General features: G+C 42.1%; 1 protein-coding gene across 5 annotated transcripts in view; it reads left to right on the top strand.

Moving 5' to 3' along the window:
- The first annotated feature begins 450 nt into the window (after nucleotides 1-450).
- The window catches only part of NLRC4 (NLR family CARD domain containing 4), a 33,191-nt gene continuing 9,715 nt past the window's right edge, over nucleotides 451-23,926 (top strand). For 2 of the 5 annotated variants that reach the window (XM_036262594.1, XM_036262597.1), the window contains exons 1-8: nucleotides 451-573; nucleotides 5,429-5,547; nucleotides 8,226-8,486; nucleotides 9,554-11,533; nucleotides 14,650-14,742; nucleotides 16,917-17,087; nucleotides 21,416-21,508; nucleotides 22,197-22,364. In XM_036262594.1, coding sequence (XP_036118487.1) covers nucleotide 5,547; nucleotides 8,226-8,486; nucleotides 9,554-11,533; nucleotides 14,650-14,742; nucleotides 16,917-17,087; nucleotides 21,416-21,508; nucleotides 22,197-22,364 — 2,767 coding nt within the window. In that variant the 5' untranslated portion in view covers nucleotides 451-573; nucleotides 5,429-5,546. Of the gene's footprint in view, nucleotides 574-5,399; nucleotides 5,548-8,225; nucleotides 8,487-9,553; nucleotides 11,534-14,649; nucleotides 14,743-16,916; nucleotides 17,088-21,415; nucleotides 21,509-22,196; nucleotides 22,365-23,926 lie in introns of those variants that run through there. The other 3 variants (XM_036262596.1, XM_036262598.1, XM_036262595.1) reach the window with 3 other exon arrangements.

Here is a 23,926-nt window from a genome sequence, read left to right as displayed (position 1 = left end):
TTGACAGTGGAGTGGACTGAAAGTGGTGATCCATTAGCTCTGTGCTAACCCTGCCCAGGACCCTGGTGACAGACAGTATACATTTTGTAGAAGCCTGATGGGATTCAAGGTACAGACAGTAAGCATGACTTTGACTGTAGTAGCTTGAACCAACAAAACCAGCTCATTCTCTATTTCTGTTTCTCTCTCTCTCTCCTTCAACCACAAAAATTAATGCAAATTAAACATTCAAAACACTTTGCTTCATTTTAAGCTATAAAATAAATAAGCCAATGGCAGTAGGATTCATATGTTGTGAACAAATAGGAAACAAATTAGTAACTCCTTTCCTAAAATAAATGTTCCCTTTCTGAATCATAGTTCTTGTTTCCCAACCATTCTTACTATGCTTGAGGTGGGGCAGGGGTGGAACTTGTCAGTGTTTAATGTTACAATCCCAGGCCACAGAACACAGAGACCTCAGATCTACAAGACACCAGACCTCATGCTGTGGAACAAAAAGCAAATAAAATGAAAATTTATTTTAAAAGTATTTGATCCACCAAGAACAGGGCAACCGGATTATCCAGCCAGGTACTGTGCAAAAAGAGAATGGGGTTTTTAATGGATTTTGAAATCAAATACTAAAATTTGGGTTTACATTTATTTAAAGCTTGTGTCTGGGGGTATAAAGGCCTTAACGCTGAAGACTGTGGTTTTGCATGGCTGGATTTGCCTGCAGGGAAACTTCTGGGGTGGTTAGTTTGGCCTGGTGGGATTTCATTAGGTTCCTTGGAATTGAAATGTACATTAAGTCAGAAGGGAGACAAAGTGAGGGAAAGAGCTTTGAAAATACTTTTTGGGCCCTGGCCGGTTTGGCTCAGCAGTTAGAATAAAATGTCCATTTTTAGAATTACTGTATTTCTAAATATTATTTTCCAAAGTACAAATGTAGAATAAGGACTTCTTCCATGCTCAGTTATTCACTGAACAGTTTGCTTAAGGAGGTGGAAAAATGTCCAGAGCCATAGCCATGATGCAGGGGAGCAAACTCGTCACAACCTGGTCCTTTATGCTGGTGGGTAACTGAGGGTGGACTACCTGAGCTTCAGACTATGGTTTGATTTTATTCTCAAGAACAATGAATTAGTCAATTATCTTTGACTTGGTTTTCTGATCTGGTCACAGGCTTTCTCTCTGTGGGTAGGAAGAATATTACCAGTATTTAAATTGAATATGAATTTTTTAGCATCTTCAAAATCAGCCAAGATTTCTGACTCATGGTCCATGTAGCAATTTTTTAAAATTGATTTTAGTGAGAGAGAAAGGGAGAGGGAAAGAGAGATAGGAACATTGATGAGAGAGAAAACCAATTGGCCGCCTCCTACATGCCCCCCCACTGGGGATCAGGCCCACAACCCAGGCATTGAACTGACCAAGAATCGAACTGGCGACCTCTTGGTGCATGGGTCGACGCTCAACCACTGAGCTACACCAGCCGGGCCCATGTAGCAATTTTAATTGATTATTTGAGCAAAGTGACTGCATGGCCAACTCCAGGGCTAGTTTATTCTGTTCACAAGTGAATATACAGAACTTCTTAGATCCTTCCTCTATCTTCTTCCTCTTTTCTCTGTTCTCTCTTAAACTTTGACCCCGTCGGTAGAGGTATGAGTCCTCTCAGATTCCGCTTTTCTGGGGGAGTAGGAAGAACGGGGAAAACTATAGGAGCTGCTATGTACTGAGTGTTTTCTGTGTCTCAGTCAGAGACTCCTAGCTTGTCATTGGTAGAGCTTACATTTGAACTAAATCCTGACAGCAAAATAGGCACTTGCATACACTCACGTGCTGTCTTGATCCTGGTTTTCAGGCTCCTTCCCTACGCTGCTTCCTCTGCCTGAAAATAGCCTTTCCCCCTACTGCCTGACAAACCTTGATTTCCTCTAAAAACAACTCAAAAGCCATTTCTTTCCTTTTTTTTTTTATCCTCACCCGAGGACATTTTTTCCATTTTTTTGTTCAGGTAGAGTGGGAGGGAGAGAGAGAGGAAGAGAAAGAGAGAGATAGAGAGAAACATCGATGTGAAAGGGACACATCGAGTGGCTGCCACCCGCACGACCAAACAGGTCCGGGGACAAACTGCAACCAAGGTACATGCCCTTAGCGGAAACCGAACCCGGGTCTCTCGGGACCGCAGGCCGATGCTCTAACCACTGAACCAAACCGGCCAGGGCCATTTCTTTCCTTTTTTTTTTTTTTAATCCTCACCCGAGGATATTTTTACATCCATCTTCAGATAGAGTGAGAAGGAGGGAGGGAGGGAGGGAGGGAGGGAGGGAGGGAAAGAGAGAGAGAGAGACATCGATGTGAAAGAGACACATCAACTGGCTGCCACCTGCACGACCCCAACCGAAACTGAAGTACATGGCCTTGGCCAGAATTGAACCTGGGACTCTCTGATCCACAGGCCAATGCTCTAACCGCTGAGCCAAACTGGCCAGGGCTTTTTAAAAAATCCTCACCCGAGGATATTTTTCCACTGATTGTCAGATAGAGTAGAAGGAGGGAGGAAGAGTGAGAGAGAGAGAGAAACATCACCAATGTGAGAGGGAGATACCAACTGGTTGCCTCCCAGACAGGGCAGGGAATGAACCGCAACCAAGGTGCTTGTCCTTGACTAGAATCAAACCTGAAACTCTTTGGTCTAAACCGATGCTCTAACCGCTGAGCCAAACCCGCAAGGGGCAAAAATCACTTCTTAAGAATTAAATATCCTTTCATGGGGGTTACCTTAGAACACTGACCTTTAAACTTTTATTGACCTCAACTCACAATAAGAAGTACATTTTTAGCCTGGCCCTGTGTGGCTCAGTGGTTGAGTGTCGACCCATGCACCAAGAGGTCACTGATTTGATTCCTGGTCAGGGCCCATGCCCAGGTTGTGGGCCCAATCCCCAGTGCAGGGCATGCAGGAGGCAGCCAATCAATGTTCTCTCTCATCAATGTTTCTATCTCTCTCTCTCTCTCCCTTCTTCTCTCTCTCTAAAACCAATAAAGATCTCTCTCTCCCTCTCCCTTCCTCTCTCTCTCTCTCAAATCAATAAAGAAAATAAAGAAATAAATAAAAAGTACATTTTACATCACTAGGATATATAAAGAATTGAAACAAAACTTTCATGAAAAAAAATAGTGCATTCTGATAGTTTTTTCTTTAGCTTTTAATTTTTTGTTCATTGATCCATTTTGAGATAATTTTTGTTTAATGTAAGATAAGGAGTTGAGGTTTATCATGCTGAAAAAATAAATATCCCTATGGGAAAAAGATAAACCTCATGAATCAAAAATTAATATTTTGGACTTTATAAAATTGAAAATTATTAGCTCTTCAAAAACTTTAAGAAAGGCAAACCATTGTATCAATCATATTTTTTAAAAACTTATATATTTTATGACTCTTTGCTATCTTGCAGCTTTGCTGGCCCAGAAAGACTGAAATTATCAGAGCTAGCTAATTCCTAGGGATAGCAGAAAACAATTCAATCTTAAACTGCTCACACTTGCCTAACATGCCTCACCCATTCCTTCCTGTGAAAACCATAACAGGGTATGGACTAAACTTTCTTCTTTGCTCCTTCTGTCTCCTGATCAATTCTGGTACTTCCCTGTGTGCCCTGTGTGGTGTGGCACACTCTTTCTCTTAGGAACCATAATAAAACTTCTTTCATTTGGCATTGATCTCTCTCCATTTTATCACTCAGCTAATCTCTATAAATTAAATCCAGGTACAATCAAAACAACCACTGATTAGGAGAAAATATTCACAATACATATATCTGACAATAAACTTGAATCCAAAGCCTATGAAGAACTCTTCAAAGTCAATAATAAAAAGACAAGCCAATTTGTAAAATGGGCAAAATATTTGTACAGATACTTGACAAAAGATTTGAGTAACAATAAACTACGTGAAAAGATGCTCCACATCATTAATCATCAAAAATTTTAAAATTATAACTATGTAATGAGATGCCCTGGCCTTTTGGCTCAGCAGTTAGAGCGTCGGCCCATGCACTGAAGGGTCTTGGGTTCAATTCCCAGTCAAGGGCTTGTACTTGGGTTGCAGGTTTGATCCCTGGCCCTGATGGGGTTGTGTAAGAGGCAACCAATTAATGTGTCTCTCTCACGTTGATGTTTCTCCCTCTCCCTCCCCCACTCCACTCTATCTAAAAATCAATGGTGAGCATTAAAAAAAAACCACTACAGCCCTGGCCTGTTTTGCTCAGTGGTTAGAGCATTGGCCCGTGGACCGGAGAGTCCCGGGATTGGTTCCCGCTAAGGCATGTACCTCAGTTGCAGTTTGTCCCCGGCCCTAGTTGAGGTTGTGTGGGTGGCAACCAATCTATGTGTCTCTCTCACATCGATGTTTCTCTCTCTTCCTCCTCTCTCCCTCCTGCTCTATCTGAAGATAAATGCAAAAATGTCCTTGGTGAGGATAAAAAATAAAAAATATCCTCAGGTGAGGATTAAAAAAAAAAAAAAAACCCCACTACATAATGAGACACCTCTACCCACTTATTAAAATGGCAAAAAAAATGGATAATGCCAAGTGTTGGTGAGGATTTAGAATAGCTGGAATTGTTGGTTATACATGCTGATGGACATGTGAAATGGCACAATGACTTTGAAAAACAGTTTGGTACCTTCTATAAGATTGTCATACATTTACCATATAGGCCAGAAATTCCACTTCTAGATATTTACCTAAGAGAAATGAAAATGTATGTCCACAAAGAACTTACTCGCACATGAATGTTCATAGGAGCTTCATTCATAATAGCCCAAAACTGGAAACAAACCAAATGTCTATCAATAGGAGAACTGATAAGTGAACTGATCTGTTCATATAATGGAATACTGCTCAGTCATAAAAAGGACCGAACTCCTAATACATGCAAACAACGATGCGAATCTTGAAAAATGGTAGTAAGTGAAAGGAGCCAGACACAGGAATACATAACATATTTTTCTATTTATATCAATTTCTAGAACAGGCAAAAGCAATTTATAGTGAAAGAAACCAAGTTGGTAGTTGCTTTGGTGGGGAATAGGAGAGATGGACTACAAAGAGGCACAAGGAAACTTTCTGCCATGATAGAAAAATTCTAAATCTTAATTGAGGTGTTATTGATTTGGGCATGTACATTTGGCAAAGCTCCTTGTGCTTTTATTGCTTGTAAATTATACCTCAATGAGGTTGATTTTACAACTGAGGCAGTTTAATATTTAACTGATATAGAAAGGTCTAAAAAATATACTAAATGAAAAAAACAGCAGCAGATGTTAAACATTATGTGTAGTGTATCCTTATGGGGTGTAGGGAGGGGGTGGGGAGAAGAAATACCATGTTTGCTGCCTGTTAGTTTCTGGTTCTGTTTTGCTTGTTTTGAAGAATGAGGAACAGTTTTACAGAAAGAAGAAGCCAATATTGGGATCATCTTTGACCTGTCCATTTGGAAATAATACCATGTATTGAACTATAGAAGAGTGGAAAGCTTTTATTCAGAAAAAGTAAGTATACTAGGAATAAAATCTGTCTGGTTATATAGTGTGTTACCAAATACTGATGATATTGAATGGAAAATCAATTCATGCCTTCCCCTGACCAGTTATATGTGGAATTCCCAATAAATATTCTTTTGTGGTTTTGAGAATTCAGTTATAAACATGGCAGCCCATGATAAAAGGCAGAACCACAGATAGATGGGACTTTCACAAAGAGCAACCAGGTGTATATTTTAAAAAATTGGTCACCTGCCATCATCTATTAGCATATCCTCCTAGACAGACAGCAGAGATCTATACTAATCAAGTACATTGTGTAGAAACATGGCGTAGATCTAAAGACAGTCAAAATGTAACTCTTTCCACTTTGATTACTGGGTGTAAACCTGTGCTATCCAATGTAGTGGTCACTAGCCACATGTCTATTTAAATGTGAATTAAAATAAAAAATTAAATTAAATGTAAAATTCAGTTGCACAGACACACTAGCCACATTTCAAGTGCTTAGTAGTCACATGTGGCTAATGGCTACTCTCCTGGACAGTAGCCATTAGCAGAAATATAGAACATGTTTATCATTTCAGAAAATTCTACTGTACAATGCTAGTCTAGACAAAGAGACAGTCTGATAAGAATGAATACTAAATTAATGAAAGAATGAATAAATAAGCAGCATTGTTTTCACGTAATTACTTGATAAGAGAGAAGTATGGTAGTCCATACATGGGAGGATATACCATGGTTAATAATAAGAAAATCTTAGTTATATAGCAGTACACTTTTCAAATTTTAAAACATTTTAATGTATGCGACTTTATTCAATCTTTTTCATGAGTCTTTTTTTCCCCCCTCATCCAAAGAAATTTTTTCATTGCTTTTTAGATAGAGTGAAAGGGAGGGAGGGAGAGAGAGAGAGAAACAACAATTTGAGAGAGACACATCCACTGGTTGCCTTCCAAACAACCCTGACCCCTCTGACTGAGGCCAGGGATCGAACCTGCAACCCAGGTATGTGCCCTTGACTGGGAATCGAACCTGTGACCCTTTGGTCTGTGGACTGAGGCTCTAACCACTGAACAGAACCGGCCAGGGCTTCATGATAGTTAGTCAATAGTTTAATTTTACAGTTGAAGAAAGGTAGTCTCAAAAAGGGTAATCTTGTAACCTTGTGGAGGTCTTTAGGCCTTTCTGAGGCAACATTCCTTCAGCTGTAAAATGAAGATAGTGACTAGATCCAGAGTTAGAGGTCATTTGTTGAAGCCAGAAAACAGATGAGACCCCAGGGCAAAGAGATGAGACTCACTAACAGAACGTGTAGACAGGGAGGTGGGAACATTCCAGCTGAGGTTAGTAGTAGAGATTTGTGACAGAGAGAAGGCAAGTTGGGGCGGGATCCTTGCTGATGGTGCATTTTAGACCAGAGAGGCAAGAGAGATTTGAAAACCAGGAGCAGTCCAGCCCAGGAAGAAAGCTAGTGCAGATAGGTAAGAGTGAAAAACCAGGGAGACCTTTCGCTGAGCTGTCACGGAGTGCCTGGGCACCGTGTGGTCTGTGTCTGAGCATTCAAGCTTGGAGAGGCAGACACAGAAATGACAGCTTCCCCAAGGACTGCAGAGGTGAGAGGGCGTACACTGGATACAGACAACTGTTCTGTGGTGATACTCTTCAGAAAAGACCAAAGTCTTTTTTTTAAATCTTCACCTGAGGATATTTTCTCCATCTATCTTCAGATAGAGTGGGAGGGAGACAGAGATAGAAAGAGAGGAAGAAACATCCACATGAGAGAGACACATCGAATGGTTGCCTCCCACATGCCCCTGCCCACAGCTGGGGACCCAACCACAGCCAAGGTATGTGCCCTTGACCGGAATTGAAACAGAGACTCTTTGGTCCACAGGTCGACACTCTTACCACTGAGCTAAACCGGCCAGGGCACAGAAAAGAGCAAATTCTATGGCAGATAAAATATGCAACTCTTTTGAATGGTGACAGCCAAATAATGCCTAAAAATAGTGGCTCACATGTATTGAGCTATTACTTTGCATGAGATACCATACATAAATTCTCATGACACTTTTGTAAGTTAAATACTGTTCTCAACACCATTGTACAGATAAGGAACCAGTATTGTGCTGGAGCTGGTTCTCACTGTTTTGTGAAGCCTCCTTGTTGAATGTTCGTGACTTCAGTTACCAGCTGACATATATTATTAGTTGAAATCAGCCATGGTGGGAATATTTATAACATGGACATTGGTAAGTGCTACACAGTAGGGCCTTCACCCCCAGAGAGCCAGTGTATTCCACATTTAGCAACACAGCACTCAAATAGGCTCAGAGAGGTTTAGCAACTTGCCAAGGACTCACAGAGGTGGCAACTGGCAGATCCTAGTTCTGTCTCATTAGTCTAAAGCTCACTATGACTTCACTGGGGACCCTCTTATACTGGGGAATAAGATTGTTCACCTTAATTTATTACCAAAGAAAAACCATTTTGCTCACCAAGGGGTTAGGGATAAGGGGCCCTGCAGGGCTTTTCTGAGGGCCTGGAATTCAAGCATTTGCCATCTCCATAACTCAAGATGGGTCTAAAGGGGGAAAATGCATGACTCTAATGCTTTGGCAACATGACATTCATATATTATATAAGTGAACAAATATGTATATATTTCCCCATCTCCTCAGTGAATTTCATTAAGGAGAACAGTCAAGTCCTCATTCAAAGGATGGGAATGACTGTTACAAAGCAAATTGTGGATGAGCTCTTTGTATGGAATGTTCTGAATTTTGAAGAAGTAAACATCATTTGCTGTGAGAAGGTCGAACAGGATGCTGCAAGAGGGATCATTCACATGATTTTGAAGAAGGGTTCAGAAGCCTGTAACCTTTTTCTTAAATCCCTTGAAAAGTGGAACTATCCTCTGTTTCAGGATTTGAATGGACAAAGTAAGTATCAATTTGCTTTGTATCTATTCCACAGATAGACTAAACCATGGTGAAGATCCATAATCCCCATGACAGAGCCTCTGCTCCCCTCCTCCTTCATATCACTGGGTGGTAGACTTTGTCCTTGGTAAGGAAAAACTCAGGTACTCTCAGCAAAAAAATCCCATTAGATCAATTGATGGTGAAGCCAATAGGTAACTCCAGGGTCAGGGAATCGATGATTTAGAAATAGCCTCACTTCAAAAATCAAACTGGACAATGAAGGCACCTAAGAAGTCCATGAAGTAGTAGTTCTTAATGTTCTTTAGTCTGATAAGTGGCCCAGCCTACTACCTGCTCCATGATCCAAGCACCGCGAGGAAGCCTGACTGACTAGTGAAGCATGATTCTGCATTTCATAAAATACTAATTTAGTTTTTATTTCTTTTTTTTTTTTTTATATCCTCATTCGAGGACATTTTTCCATTTTTTGTTCAGATAGAGTGGGAGGGAGAGAGAGAAACATCGATGTGAAGGGACACATCGAGTGGCTGCCACCCGCACGACCAACCAGGGCCGGGGTCAAACTGCAACCGAGGTACTTGCCCTTAGCGGGAACCGAACCCGGGTCTCTCTGTACCACAGGCCGACGCTCCAACCGCTGAGCCAGACTGGCCAGGGCTAGTTTTTATTTCTTTAAATTGGTAAATTATTTCATGACAGATTTTAACCAAGGTTAAGGCCCAATATGCTGCAAGTGACCCCTAACCATCATTCTCAGCCATCTCCCCACTATTCTCATGCACTTTTCTTAACCCAAACACAGTCTCCTCCCATTTCCCATCAGCCACTACAAGATTCGGTGGTGGAAAGGAGGAAACAGAAGACAAAAAGGGAGGAAGGGCAAAGGGTGAGAGGAAAAGGCAGGAGTAAATATGTGGAACCCCTTGTGCCAGCTGAGAACTGGGATGGAAATTAAAATCACCAGTGGAAGATTCTCAGCCTCACTCCCCCTTCCTTCTCCTGAACTTTAGGCTCTGGGGAGACACAGAACTGGGTCCTCTTTAATATCACCTCTTCTGTCACAGGTCTTTTTCATCAGATGTCAGAAGGAGACTTAGATGATTTGGCCCAGGATTTAAAAGAGTTATACCAGTCCCCATCTTTTCTGAACTTCTATCCCCTGGGTGAAGATATTGACATTATTTTTAATTTGACAAGCACCTTCACAGAACCTGTTCTATGGAGGAAGGACCAACACCATCACCGTGTGGAACAGCTGGCCCTGAGTGATCTGCTGAAAACTCTTCAGAGCCCCTGCATCATTGAAGGGGAATCAGGCAAGGGGAAGTCCACTCTGCTACAGCGAATTGCCATGCTCTGGGCCTCAGGAAAGTGTGGGGCTCTGACCAAGTTCAAATTAGTCTTCTTTCTCCGTCTGAGCAGGGCCCAGGGTGGACTCTTTGAAACGTTGTGTGATCAACTCCTGGATGTTCCTGATACGATCAGAAAGCAGACCTTCATGGCCATGCTGCTGAAGCTACGGCAGAGGGTTCTTTTTCTCCTGGATGGCTACAATGAATTCAAGGCCCAGAACTGCCGAGAAATCGAGGCCCTGATAAAGGAAAACCACCGCTTCAAGAACATGGTCATGGTCACCACCACCACTGAGTGCCTGAGGCTTATCAGGCAGTTTGGTGCGCTGACTTGCGAGGTAGGGGATATGACGGTGGAGAGTGCCCAAGCGCTCATCCAGGAAGTGCTGATCAAGGAGCTTGCGGAAGGCTTGGTGCTCCAAATCCAGAAATCCAGGTGCTTGAGGAATCTGATGAAGACCCCGCTCTTTGTGGTCATCACTTGTGCAATCCAGATGGGGGAAAGTGAGTTTCACTCTCACACACAAACAACGCTGTTCTGTACCTTCTATGACCTGCTGATACAAAAAAACAAGTACAAATGTAGAGGGGTGGCTGCAAGTGACTTCACTCGGAGCCTGGACCACTGTGGAGACCTAGCTCTGGAGGGCGTGTTCAACCACAGGTTTGATTTTGAACCAAAGGACATGTCCAGTGTGAATGAGGATGTTATACTGACAACCGGCCTTCTCTGCAAATACACAGCTCAACGGTTCAAGCCAAAGTATAAATTCTTTCATAAATCATTCCAGGAGTACATAGCAGGACGTAGACTCAGCAGTTTATTGGCATCTCGGGAGCCAGAGGAGGTGACCAAGGGAAATGGTCATTTGCAGAAAATGGTTTCTATTTCAGACATTACATCCAAGTATAGCAACCTGCTCCTGTACACCTGTGGATCATCTGCTGAAGCCACCAGGATAGTCCTGAAACACCTAGCAGTCGTGTGTCAACACGGCAGCCTCCTTGGGTTTTCCATCACCAAGAGGCCTCTCTGGAGGCAGAAATCTATGCAAAATGTGAAAGGCACTACTGTGCAAGAAATTCTAAAAGCCATAAACATCAGCTCCTTTACAGAGTGTGGCATCAATTTATTTCATGAGAGTATATCCAAAGCAGACCTGAGTGAAGAATTTGAAGCTTTCTTTCGTGGTAAAAGCCTATATATAAACTCAGAGAACATCCCTGATTACTTGTTTGACTTCTTTGAACACTTGCCTAATTGTGCAAGTGCTCTGGACTTCATTAAACTGGACTTCTACGGGGGAGCTGCAGCTTCAAAGGATACGAGCAGGACCCATAAGGAAGAGTCCTCTGGAACCTACATTCCCAGCAGGGCTGTGTCTTTGTTCTTCAACTGGAGGCAGGAATTCAAGACTCTGGAGGTAACACTCCGGGATTTCAGCAAGTTGAATAAGCAAGATATCAAATATCTGGGAAAGATATTCAGCTCTGCTACAAGTCTCAGACTGAACATTAAGAGATGTGCTGGCGTGGCTGGAAGCCTCAGTTTGGTCCTCAGCACCTGTAAGAACATTCATTCCCTCCTGGTGGAAGCCAGTCCCCTCACCATAGAAGACGAGCAGCACATCACATCCGTGATGAACCTGAAAACCTTGAGTATTCACAACCTGCAGACTCAACGGCTACCGGGTATTGTAAACCTCAGCAACTGAAGCTATAATTGAACCTAGCTAAGTACTGTGGAAATGTTAGATATTATATTGTTTTGCTTTAAATTTTATAATAGTTTCTACCAGGCTTCAGGACTTGGAAGGGAGGTGGAAGGGCTGGAGGGAGATCAATGTGGGGGGAAGGCTGTCAGATTGGGAGGCCCTAGGATTTCTAGAGCTGAAGCTATAGAGTTTGATTGAACAGCTATATAGTTTATACAGCAATGCGTGTTTGCGTGTGTGTATGTGTATATACTCTATGTGTCATGTACTCACAACTGTAACGTACTTTGTCTCACCCTGTATAGTGGTTAAGCTCATCTTCAGTGAACTCTCCCCTTTCTCAGCACCTCCATCTCCACCCTGCAGCTCCCCTCCCCCCTTCAAGTCTGGGAGGAAATCCAGCCTGTAAGCTAATCACCGGCAGGAGCTAGTGGCTAATTGTGTTACCAGATTCTTATCTAGGAAATTGCACAACAAACCCAGCCCCATTCCTGACCCCAAGTATTGTTCATTTTGAAAAAAGATTTGGGGAACTGATTTTGTTTAACTTGAATTTCAGACTTCAGACGCACACATGCGGGGGCAATCTTTTTGCGTAAAGGGGAGTTTTTCCCAAATTCAAAATAATGCTAAAGACATGTGTGTAGATCAGCCCTGTTGCCAGGAGCAGGGGCTGCTGTGTGGTGTGAAGCTATGGCTGGCATGAGCCATGCTCTGCTTGACTGGAATCTGAGATTCGTTTTCATTCACAAGTGATTTCCCATTGTGCTTGTCCTCACTTGTCTCCTGCAGAGAAAATTTTCTGTGATTTAAGAATCTATACTCTTTTGTACAGATAGTTTTTGCAATCTTGTACTTGATGCAGGAATCCCTTCTGTAAGATTTAGAGAGTGAGCCCTGGCCAGTTTGGCTCAGTGGTAGAGCGTCAGCCTGTGGACCAATGAGTCGTGGGTTCAATTCTGGTCAAGGACACTCACTTCCGTTGCAGTTCGTCCCTGGCTCTGGTCGGCCTTGTATGGGAGGCGACCAGTCGATGTGTCCCTCTCACATTAATGTTTCTCTCTCTCTCTCCCTTTCTCTCCCTCCCACCCTATCTGAAGATAAATAGAAAAAATATCCTTGGGTGAGGATTAAAAATAATAAATAAATAAATAAATAAATAAATAAATAAAATAAAAAGATTCAGAGAGTGACCCAGACTTTATTAGACTACCTCCTGAGCCAGGAGGCTCACTATCTCCTCTTGATGGCTATTCCTTTGTAACGATCTGCACACTGGTCGCCTATATGCTGAACTGACCTGTGCAGTGTTTAGCATTTTCTTTTTAATGTTTGCCAATATTTTATTCTTAATTTTTTACTTTTTTTTTTTATCCTCACCCGAGGACATTTTTCCATTTTTTGTTCAGGTAGAGTGGGAGGGAGAGAGAGGAACAGAGAGAGAGAGAGAGAGAAACATTGATGTTAAAGGAACACATCAAGTGGCTGCCACCCGCACGACTGACCAGGGCCGGGGACAAACTGCAACTGAGGTACGTGCCCTTAGCGGGAACCGAACCCGGGTTTCTCTGGACCGCAGGCCAAGGCTCTAACCGCTGAGCCAAACCGGCCAGGGCTGTTCTTAATTTTTTAAATGTATTTTTTGAGTAATATATTCACAAGATCCAAAGTACAAAACAATCTACACTGAAGTCTCCTCCTAGCTATGACTCTTCTTCCTAAAGGAGTTGCCAGCTTTTTTTTTTTTTTTTAATTTATTTTTGTTATGGATGTTTCTCCTTTTTCCCCACAGTAACCCTCCTCCCTTACCGCAACCCCCCTCCCCCAGCATTGTTGTCTATGTCCATTGGTTACACACACATGCAGGTAAGTTCTTTGGTTTATCTCATCCCTCCCCTCCCCTCTCCTCTGAGGTTTGTCAGTCTGAAACTACTCCTTTCCATATCTCTGGGTCTGCTTTGTTCATCAGTTTTTTTTGTTCACCATTAAGTATGATGTTAACTGTAGTTTTTTGTAGATGGCTTTTATTAGCTTGAAGCAAAGTTTCCTTATTTCTAGGTTGCTGAGAATTTTTATCATGAATGGATGTTGAATTGTGTCAAATAATTTTTCTGTATTGATTTATATGATCATGTAATTTTTCTTCTTTATTGTTAATATAGTGAATTACATGAATTGATTTCCAAATATTGAAACAGCCCTGCATTCTCTGTGTGAAGCCCATTTGGTGGTAGTATAATATTCTTTTTATATATGGCTGGATTCCTTGGTAATATTTTATTGAAGATTTTTGTTTCTATGCTCATGAGTGATATTGGTCTGAAATATTCTTTTGCTTTATTGTCTTTGGGTTTCATATTAATTAATGGAGCTTCATAAAATATGTTGGGAATGGTTCCCTCTACTTTTATTCTCTAAAAGTGATTTATAGAATTGGTGTTATTTCTTCTTTAAATGTTTGGTAAAATCTGCAAGTTAAATTATCTGTGCTTGCAGATTTCTTTTTTAAAAATCTAAAACTATAAATAGCAGAGTGGGGCAGTGGAAGTGTGCTGGGCCTATAAAAATCTAAAACTACAATTCAGTTTTCTGAATAGTTTTGTAGGATTGCCCAACTGGTGTGGCTCAGTTGAATGAGTGTTGGCCCATGCACCAGGAGGTTGCTGGTTCGATTCCTGGTCAGGGCACATGCCAGAGCTCAATCCCCAGTAGGGGGCATACAGGAGGCAGCCAATTAATGTTTTCTCTCATCGATGTTTCTATCTCTCTCTCCTTTTCCATTCCTCTCTCTCTAAAATCAATAAAGAAAAAAAAAAAAGATAGAGTGGAAGGAGGGAGGGAGAGAGATAGAGAATCATTGATGTGAGAGAGACCCATCAATTGGATGCCTCCCATAAGACCCCAACCAGGGCCAGGTATGGAACCTGCAATCCAGCTACGTGCTCTTGACCAGGAATTGAACCTGTGACCTTTCAGTTGTTTGGCCGATGCTCTAACCGCTGAGCCGAACCAGCCAGGGTGACAGTCTTTTAATTGGTAAAGAAATTTAGTAAATGACATCTGAACACAGTCCAATTTCTTTTCTTTTGGCAGGTGGTCTGACTGACAGCTTGGGTAATTTGAAGAACCTTATAACGCTTATACTGGATAACATTAAGATGAATGAGGAAGATGCTATAAAACTAGGTTATAGTTTTTCCCTAATTTTTAAAATTAATATAAGTTTGATAATAAGAACAGTTAACTCAAGATGCTTTGACACTGGCTGTGTCTATACAAGTATGGGATTCAGGATGCCTTTATGCATTTATGACTACATTGGTTTTCCTGGACATTTTCTCCACTCCATTCCAATTCTTCAGCACCATTTTATGTAAATTGTACACCACTATATTGTAACCCTTTGAGAATAGAAGCTACGATATGTTTTATCTTCCTGGGTGGTTAACTCAACTGGTATTTAAAGCATAGAAACAATGTAAATGGTTTCTTAATTAAGTAAAGCTTCATAAATTATTGGCTATATTTGTATTTAAAGCATATAAACAATATTATAATTTTTGTACCATGGTTTTATAATTTAATACAACTTCAAAAATGGAATGGACCATAAGAATTAATGTGGATTAAGAAAACTTCAAAAACACAGGCAGAACACGTGATTTGTCTTCCAGGACAAGGAGGATTTCCTGTTGAAGTTGTTTTTCAACAGTTTTGTTTTTTGTGGGGGTAGTATTTTTTTCTTTATTTTATTGGCTCTCCTCACACCTCCAGTTTGAGGCTTGTTAAATGCTCCTCAGCTTTGTTCTCTTTCATTCTGCTTACCTAAAGACAACCCTATTCTATATTTAAGACATGACTAACCTTTCTTTCATTATAAACCTACATGAGAATAATCAAATTGATTCAGTGTTCAGAGAATATTTATTGCATGTCTATGAGTTACACAGAATATCAGAGCTCAGAGGAGCCTGAGAGCATCTCATTTTACAGCACTGGAACCTAGAATAATTTACTGACTTGCCTAAGTTCTCACCAATTGGTAGAAAGGGTGCAAAGAAACCTAGCTGAGACAATCTGGTTCTGTATTAAGGAATCAAAGTCTGGACCTGAATAAGCCAGTCTAACTTTACTACTCATCAAAGAGTTAATGTGCAATAGGTTAGACACTATACCAGGCCCTTTTACATACTTCTCATTGAATCCTCACAATAATCCTTGTACATAGGCAAAATTATCCCCCAGACCGCAGCTAAAATGTTGAACAACTTGTCCAAGTTTACACAATTATTAACTATGGGATTCAGGAGTCAAAATGACTGCCCAGCTCATGTTCACAACCTTTAAGCTGTGTGTACTCCCAAGACAACAATTAATATTCACTTTCTATGTACCAGGCACCATACTAAATACATTACATACATTACTTGCAAACTTCCCAAAGCTCTGCAAGGTAGCTGTTATTAGAACAGTACATTTCTTTCCTCTACATTAGAGTACCATCAAGATAAAGAACTATTTTATGCCCGGCTAGTGTGACTCAGTGGATTGAGTGTCATCCCATGGACTGAGAGGTCCTGGATCGATTCCTGGTCAGGGCACATGCCCGGGTTTCAGCTCGATCCCCAGTAGGGGGTATGCAGGAGGCAGCTGACTGATGTTTCTCTCACATTGATGTTTCTATCTCTCCCTTCTTCTTTAAAAAATCAATAAAAACATATTAAAAATAAAAAAGATAAAGAACTATTTTAATGACACAAATATATGCCCGATCAATCCAAGGGACATTTTAGAATGTTTTCCATTGTACCACTGATATAAGAGAAATCTTTCTCCCAGGTAAGCACGCTGCATTGGGTGTGGTTTTCACTGGAAAGCACCAGGCAGGCCCTATACCCTGCAATCACAAGCAGGGCCTTTTGAGGCTGCGGACAGTTACTCTAGAAGCACACCAAGGAACTGAAGTCTCCATATTGCCCCTCTGAATTCAGCCTCCACCCCTTCTAAGAATTTTGAAGGGTTTAAAGAGATAGTGCTCACACAGAAGACTTACTTATATTAAAAAAAGGTATGGTAAACGTACATATTGATACCCATTAAAATACTACACACGTACTATAGTTTTCCTCATGCTACTGAAAGAATGACCTCCACATAAGTGATTGTATGGCCCAGGAACTGGGAGAGTGATAGTTGAAAGAAAAACTACTCTCTTTGGCTTTTTATAACTCAAGGTTTCCACAGAAAGAGCATGGCAAGGGCTCTGTGCAACTGCCCATTGCCTTCTTTTCAGCCTATGAATTTAAGGTTAAATAAAATTAACTTGGTTCCTAATGCATTTCCTTTCCATCTTTTTATAGCTGAAGGTCTGACAAACCTGAAGAATATGTGTTTACTTCGTTTGACCCACTTGTCTGACATTGGGAAAGGAATGGATTACATGGTAAAGTCTGTGTCGGCTGAACCCTGTGACCTTGAAGAAATCCAGTTAGTCTCCTGCTGCCTGTCGGCAACTGCTGTAAAAACCCTAGGTAAGCCCTGGCCGGTTTGGCTCAGCGGTTAGAGCGTCGGCCTGCGGTCCTGAGAGACCTGGGTTCGGTTCCTGCTAAGGGCATGTACCTCGGTTGCAGTTTGTCCCCGGCCCTGGTCGGTTGTGTGGGTGGCAGCCACTCGATGTGTTCCTTTCACATCGATGTTTCTCTGTCTCTCTCTGTTCCTCTCTCTCCCTCCCGCTCTACCTGAACAAAAAATGGAAAAATGTCCTCGGGTGAGGATAAAAAAAAAGAAAAAATAAACTTAAAAAAAAGTATTTAAAAAAAAAAAAAAACCCTAGGTAACTGCTGCCTGCATTAACTGAGAACAGTGTAAGAGAACACACAATACTTTCATAGCAATGCATGCTAAGTCTATCAAGCAGAAATTTAATTTGTAGAGAAACCGGAAAAGATACTAAAAACTTCTAGGTAATAGCTAGTCTGTTTTTAATGATTTTCTTCACGATTAGAATGAAAATGTATCATAGATGAATAATAGAGAACTTCAGAATAATTGAAGATGTTATTATTTTAAGAGAAGGTGAAGAGGAAGAAAATAAGAAGTAGGTGCTTGATACTTGGCACATGTCCTATTTTAATAACTGCTTAATAAATATTTGGATGAATGGATAAATAAATGATTGAGAAGCAGAGAGCGGGACTTTCTTAAATATTCTCAGGCCTTCCAATTCTTACCCATTGCCCTGTTAAGATAGAGTTAGTGTGCATTAATATAGGAGTTGAGTCTTTTGAGTTCACAAAGAATGTGCATATCAAGTATGAAAAAAACCTTTGCATATTATTGGATAAACTGGATAGGATCAGTTCAGTTATTGTGCGTGTGTGTGTGTGTTTAATATGTTTTTATTGATTTTTTAGAGAAATACGAAGGGAGAGAGAGATAGAAACACTGATGTGAGAACCATTGATCAGCTGCCTCCTGCATGACCCTACTGGGATCGAGCCCGCAACCTGGGCATGTGCCCTGTCCGGGAATCAAATCAGGACCTCTCAGTCCGTGGAATGTTGCTCAATCCACTGAGCCACACCAGCCGGGCAATTCATATGATTTTTAAATTTAGATTTTGGGGAAAATGGTATAACCCTTTCAAAAAGAGAATAGAAGACTGCTGGGAGTTTGTAAGAATTACTGAGATTATGTATACGCTAATACGAACCGAAAGCTAGAGAAACCCATGGCTTGAAAAGGCTAGACAGACTTCCTGTCAGGACGGCGGGTAGAAAAGCGCAGAATCGCGTCCTCCCACAACCACATCAAAGTTACAACTAAACTGCAGAACAACCATCAGTCAGAACCACCTGAAATCAAGCTGAACAAAAGTCCTACAACTACGGGATTAAAGCAGCAGCCACATCCAGACTGGTAGGAGGGGTGGAAGCGTGATGGGCTGGTCCCACACCCACGTGTGGCGGATAAAAATCAGGAGGACACCTCGGCTGGGAAGGTCCTTCCTGAGGACTGAGGGGTCCCCGTCCCACACCAGATGCCCTGCTCAGGGTTCCAGTGCCAGGAAGAGAATCCCCATAACTTCTGGCTGGAAAAACCAGCGGGAACTGAGGCTCAGGGAGGCTGAGGCGGCTGGAGCCTCAGGCAGCTCCTCTTAAAGGGCCCACACAGGGACTTATTTGGACCTTCTCCCTGTCACCGACCTCTGACTACCATGGATGACCAGATGGGCAAGGGTCCACCACACAGAGCAAGACTTACTTCAGCAGGGCTCTGGTATCCACTGAGTGGGTGGTGGTTGGGTGGTGGTGTTTCAATGTGGTCTGAAGCTGTCCTGGCTCTGAGGCAAGGTCAGCCATTGCCTGTGTTCTACCCGGGGCCACCAGGCATAAGCTGCAAAGTGATCTGCAGATGGCTGCTTCTTGTGTTGGGCTTGGAGGTGTCCAGGTAAAGCCAAGCTGTGAACCAAGGCTGGAGGCTTCTAGTGCCAGGCCTGGGGCCAATTAACGAGAGGAAAGTTAAAAAGAGTTCATCACCACCAAACCGTTATTATATGAAATGTTGAAGGGTTTTTTTGCAGAAAAAGATAAAATATAGGAACAAACAAAATGGCAATGAATACATATCTATCAACAATCGAATCTACAAACAAAATGAACAAGCAGAACAGAAACATTCTTATAGATACAGAGAACATTTTGTTGGTTGCCAGATGGGAGGGGGGTTGGGGAAATGGGTGAAAAGGTGAAGGGATTAAGAAGCACAAATTGGCCCTGGCTGGTTTGGTTCAGCGGTTAGAGCGTCAGCCCGTGGTCCCGAGAAACCCGGGTTTGGTTCCTGCTAAGGGCATGTACCTTGGTTGCAGTTTGTCCCCGGCCCTGGTTGGGTCGTGAGGGAGGCAGCCACTCGATGTGTCCCTTTCACGTCGATGTTTCTCTCTCTCTCTCTCCCTATCTGAACAAAAAATGGAAAAATGTCCGCGGGTGAGGATTAAAAAAAAAAAAAGTTTAAAAAAAGAAGCACAAATTGGTTGCTAGACTGGCAAATCTCAAAGGGAAGGGGGGTTGGGGGGTGGGAAGAAATAAACCAAAGAACTTTTATGTATATATGCATAACCAATGGACACAGACAACAGTGTGGGGAAAGGCAGGAGTGGGGCAGGAGTGGGGAAGAGGGGGGTCAATGGGGGGAAAATGAGGAACATCTGTAATACAGTCAACAATAAAGATTAAAAAAAAGGGCTAGACAAGCACTAGCAGTGCGAGAATGATGAGTACACTTCTGTACTTCTCTACCTGTTACTGGGAAGAGATGGGTTTAGAATTGACAATAGCAACTGTTCCCTCCACCCCTTATTTTAAACCTCACCCAAGGATATTTTTTCCTTTTTTTTTTTGTTTGTTGTTGTTATTGTTCACACAGAGTGGAAGGAGAGAGAGGGAGAGAGAGAGAAACATCAATGTGAGAGAGACACATCAACCAGCTGCCTCCCACATGTCTCTGACTAGGGCTGGGGACCCAACCAGAACTGAGGTACATGCCCTAGACCTAAATCGAACCTGTGACTCTTTGGTCCACGGGCCGACACTCTAACCACTAAACCTAATCAGCCAGGGCCATTCTTTATTTCAGTTAGTGCATCCTTCATTTCCAACTGGTCCTTTTTTATGTTCTTGAGGTCTCACTAAGTTCCTTGTAATTCTCACAAAGTTCCTTGAAATTCTAAGTTTCTTGGGCATCCTTATAACCAGTGTTTTGAACTCTGCATCTGTTAGATTGCTTATCTCCACTTCGTTTAGTTCTTTTCCTGGAGTTTTGTTCTGTTCACGTTGCTTTGTCTCCTCATTTTGGCTGCTTCCCTGTGTTTGTTTCTATGTATTAGGTAGAGTTGCTATGACTCCTCAGCTTCATAGGGTGGCCTATTGTAGTAGGTGTCCTGTAGGGCCCAGTGGCACAGCCTCCCTGATCACCCCAGCTGGGTCCTCGAGGTGCACCCCTCGTGTTAGGCTTTTTATTTTAAAGCACCAAACTCCAGAAGATAATTTACTTCAAGAAAAGGATTCATAAGACTGATTAAAAATAATAGCTACTATTATAAGAAGAGTACAAATTCATGCAAAACTTAATTAAAAAATTTTTTTTTCTTCATTGATTTTAGAAAAAGAAGGGAGAGGGAGAGAGAGAGAGAAGCATCGACGAGAGAACATTGACTGGCTGCCTCCTGCATGTACCCCCCACTGGGGATTTGGCCCACAACCTGGGCATGTGCCTTAACTGGGAATCCAACCAGTGGCCTCTTAGTGCATGGGTCGGCGCTCAACCACTGACCACACCAGCTGGGCTTGACTAATTTTTTTTTTATCCTTACCCGAGGACTTTTTTCGTTTTTTGTTCAGATAGGGTGGGAGGGAGAGAGAGGAAGAGAGAGAGAGAGAAACATCAACATGAAAGGGACACATCGAGTGGTTGCCACCCACATGACCCAACCAGGGATGGAGACAAACCACCACTGAGGTATGTGCCCCCAGTGGAAACCGAACTCAGGACTCTCTGGACTGCAGGCCGACACTCTAACTGCTGAGCCAAACCGGCCAGGGCTTGACTAATTTTATACAGGAGATTTTTCTAATCAGTCTTGATAGGAAAGATTTCAACTAGATTAAGCAACCATGATCAATACAGGTGTCCCCACTATCAGAAGTAGAACGTTTCTATGAAACATTTCATGAACTGAAATAGCATTAAGCAAATAAACAAGTCCCTTGGGTGAAGATTAACAAAAAATAAAATAAATAAATAAAATGCATATATAGTTCCCTGACAGTCTTTTTATTTTGGATTAAATTTTTTTTTCCAGCTCAAAATCTTCACAATTTGGACAAGCTGAGCATTCTTGATTTATCTGAAAATCACCTGGAAGAGGGCGGAAATGAAGCTCTACATGAACTGAGTAAGAATGACAATTTTGCTTTAATAGCTGCACCTTCAGGAAGTCATATAGCCTTTTCTTAATCTGTCCTTAAGGAACACAGGCCCATGGCTTTTAAGTCACTAGTTTTCACATGCACCTGAGGCTCCCACCTGCTTGCCTCCTTTTCGGAAACTAGTGTCTGAGAGTAAATGATATTTAAGACAACTTTGCTTAAGGAGTTATTAATAGGATTTTAAAGTTGTGATAACGATATTGTGATTATGTTTAAAAAAAAAAACACCTGATACTTACTGTCTGATATTTGCTTCAGAATAATACAGAAGGGAAGGAATTAGGTGAGGATGAAGCAAGACTGTCCATGATTTGGTGTTTGTTGAAAGTTGGCTTATTAGTACGCACAGTTTCATTATACTATCCTGCATAATGTTTGTATATTCTTGAACACTTTACATAAAATACTAACCAAAAAACAAGTTGATTCTCTTTTTTTTTTTGGTACGTGCCTTTAGTGGGAACTGAACCCGGGACTCTCTGGTCCACAGGCCAACGCTCTAATCGCTGAGCCAAACCGGCCAGGGCAACAAGTTGGTTCTCACTGTACAATGAGTAGGCACATTGAGAAAGACCATTACTCTTCCCATATCCCTTCATCCTTCATCAGTTTTGAGATGAATCCAATTCCTGACCTGGTCTCTGGTTCTTCAAGTTGACAGGCTGCACATCTTGAAACAGCTAACTGTGCTGATGCTACCCTGGTGGAGTGATGCACGAGTCATTCTGACCAGGCTGCTGGAGCAACTGGAGGGGACCCCACAACTCATCAAACTTGGGCTGAAAAACTGGAGAGTCACAGATGCAGAGATTAGAATTCTAGGTAGGTACACACACACAGCCGAGAAAAAAGAGGTTGGTCCTAACAATGTTCTGAAGTTGACTTTCTCTTCCGTTCCTCCTTCCTTCTTTTCTTTCTTTCTTGCCTTTATTTTTTTCCTTCTCCTTTTTTTATACAAATATATTTAAAGAGCATTCATATAAGTTAAGGAGTGGCCCTGGCCAGTTTGGCTCAGCAGTTGAGCGTTGGCCTGCAGACCAGAGAGTCCCGGGTTCGGTTCCCGCTAGGGGCACGTACCTACGTTGCAGTTTGTCCCCGGCCCTGGTTGGTTGTGCGGGTGGCAGCCACTCGATGTGACCCTTCACATCGATGTTTCCCTCTCTCTCTCTCTTCCTCTCTCTCCCTCCCACTCTATCTGTACAAAAAATGGAAAAATGTCCTCGGGTAAGGATAAAAAATAAAAATAAAAAATAAGTTAAGGAGTGTAGTGATTTATTTATTTTTGTTTAAAAATATATTTTTAGCCCTGGCCGGTTTGGCTCAGTGGTTAGAGCGTTGGCCTGCGGTCCTGAGAGACCCGGGTTCGTTCCCAGTAAGGGCACGTACCTCGGTTGCAGTTTGTCCCCGGCCCTGGTTGGTCGTGTGGGTGGCAGCCACTCGATGTGTCCCTTTCACATCGATGTTTCTCTCTCTCTCTCTCCCTTCCTCTCTCTCCCTCCCACTCTACCTGAACAAAAAATGGAAAAAATGTCCTTGGGTAAGGATAAAAAAAAAATTAAAAACATATTTTTATTGTTTTTTTTGTTTTTTTGAGAGAGAGATAGAAACATTGACGTGAGAGAGAAACATCAATCAGCTTCCTCCTGCATGCCCCCTACTGGGGATCAAGCCCACAACCCAAGCATGTGCCCTGACCAGAAATCCAATCGGGACCCCTCATTTCCTGGGACCACACTCAATCTGCTGAGCCACACCGGCTGCACAGGAGTAAAATGATTTAAAACACTGGCCTGCCTTCAGGTTTTTAAGCATTTCACCTACAGTATTAAAGGAAAAACATTCACATTATCTGACAAGGTGTATTATGCAGAAACTGCTCTTCCTAGCTTTAACTGTCTGACATCCAGCAATGCCCCTCCAATCTGGGGAAAGTTTTTAGGTCACCTACTGGGTATTCAAAACATATAAAGGTAAGTTCAACTTTATGTAAATGGGGTCACAGGATGTCTGCAAGTAGCTGTGATATAATCCCAGTAACAAATTGAGACTGATAAGTGACTGAAGACACCACCAGCCTCAGGCAACTGACGAAGGATCCTCATGCTATCAGATTAGTTATGAAGTTCCGTGTAACAGATTACATGGAAACTTAGTTGTTTAAAACAACTATAGACGTTGTTTTACAGTTCCTGTAAATCAGGAGTTTGCGAGCAGCTTAGGTGGTTCTGGCTTTGTCATGACCTTGCCGTCCCAGTGTCAGCTGGATTTGCTGAGGATCTGCTCCCTGGGCAGCTGGCTCCTCACCTGGGTGGCAGGTCAATGCTGGCTGTCGACTGGAGGCCTCAGCATCCCGCTCCTGGACCACTCCATAGGCTGCTTAAGTG

Source organism: Molossus molossus, unplaced genomic scaffold (assembly GCF_014108415.1).
Source record: "Molossus molossus isolate mMolMol1 unplaced genomic scaffold, mMolMol1.p scaffold_m16_p_15, whole genome shotgun sequence".
NCBI lineage: Eukaryota > Metazoa > Chordata > Mammalia > Chiroptera > Molossidae > Molossus > Molossus molossus.
This window is presented reverse-complemented; position numbering and strand designations above follow the sequence as displayed.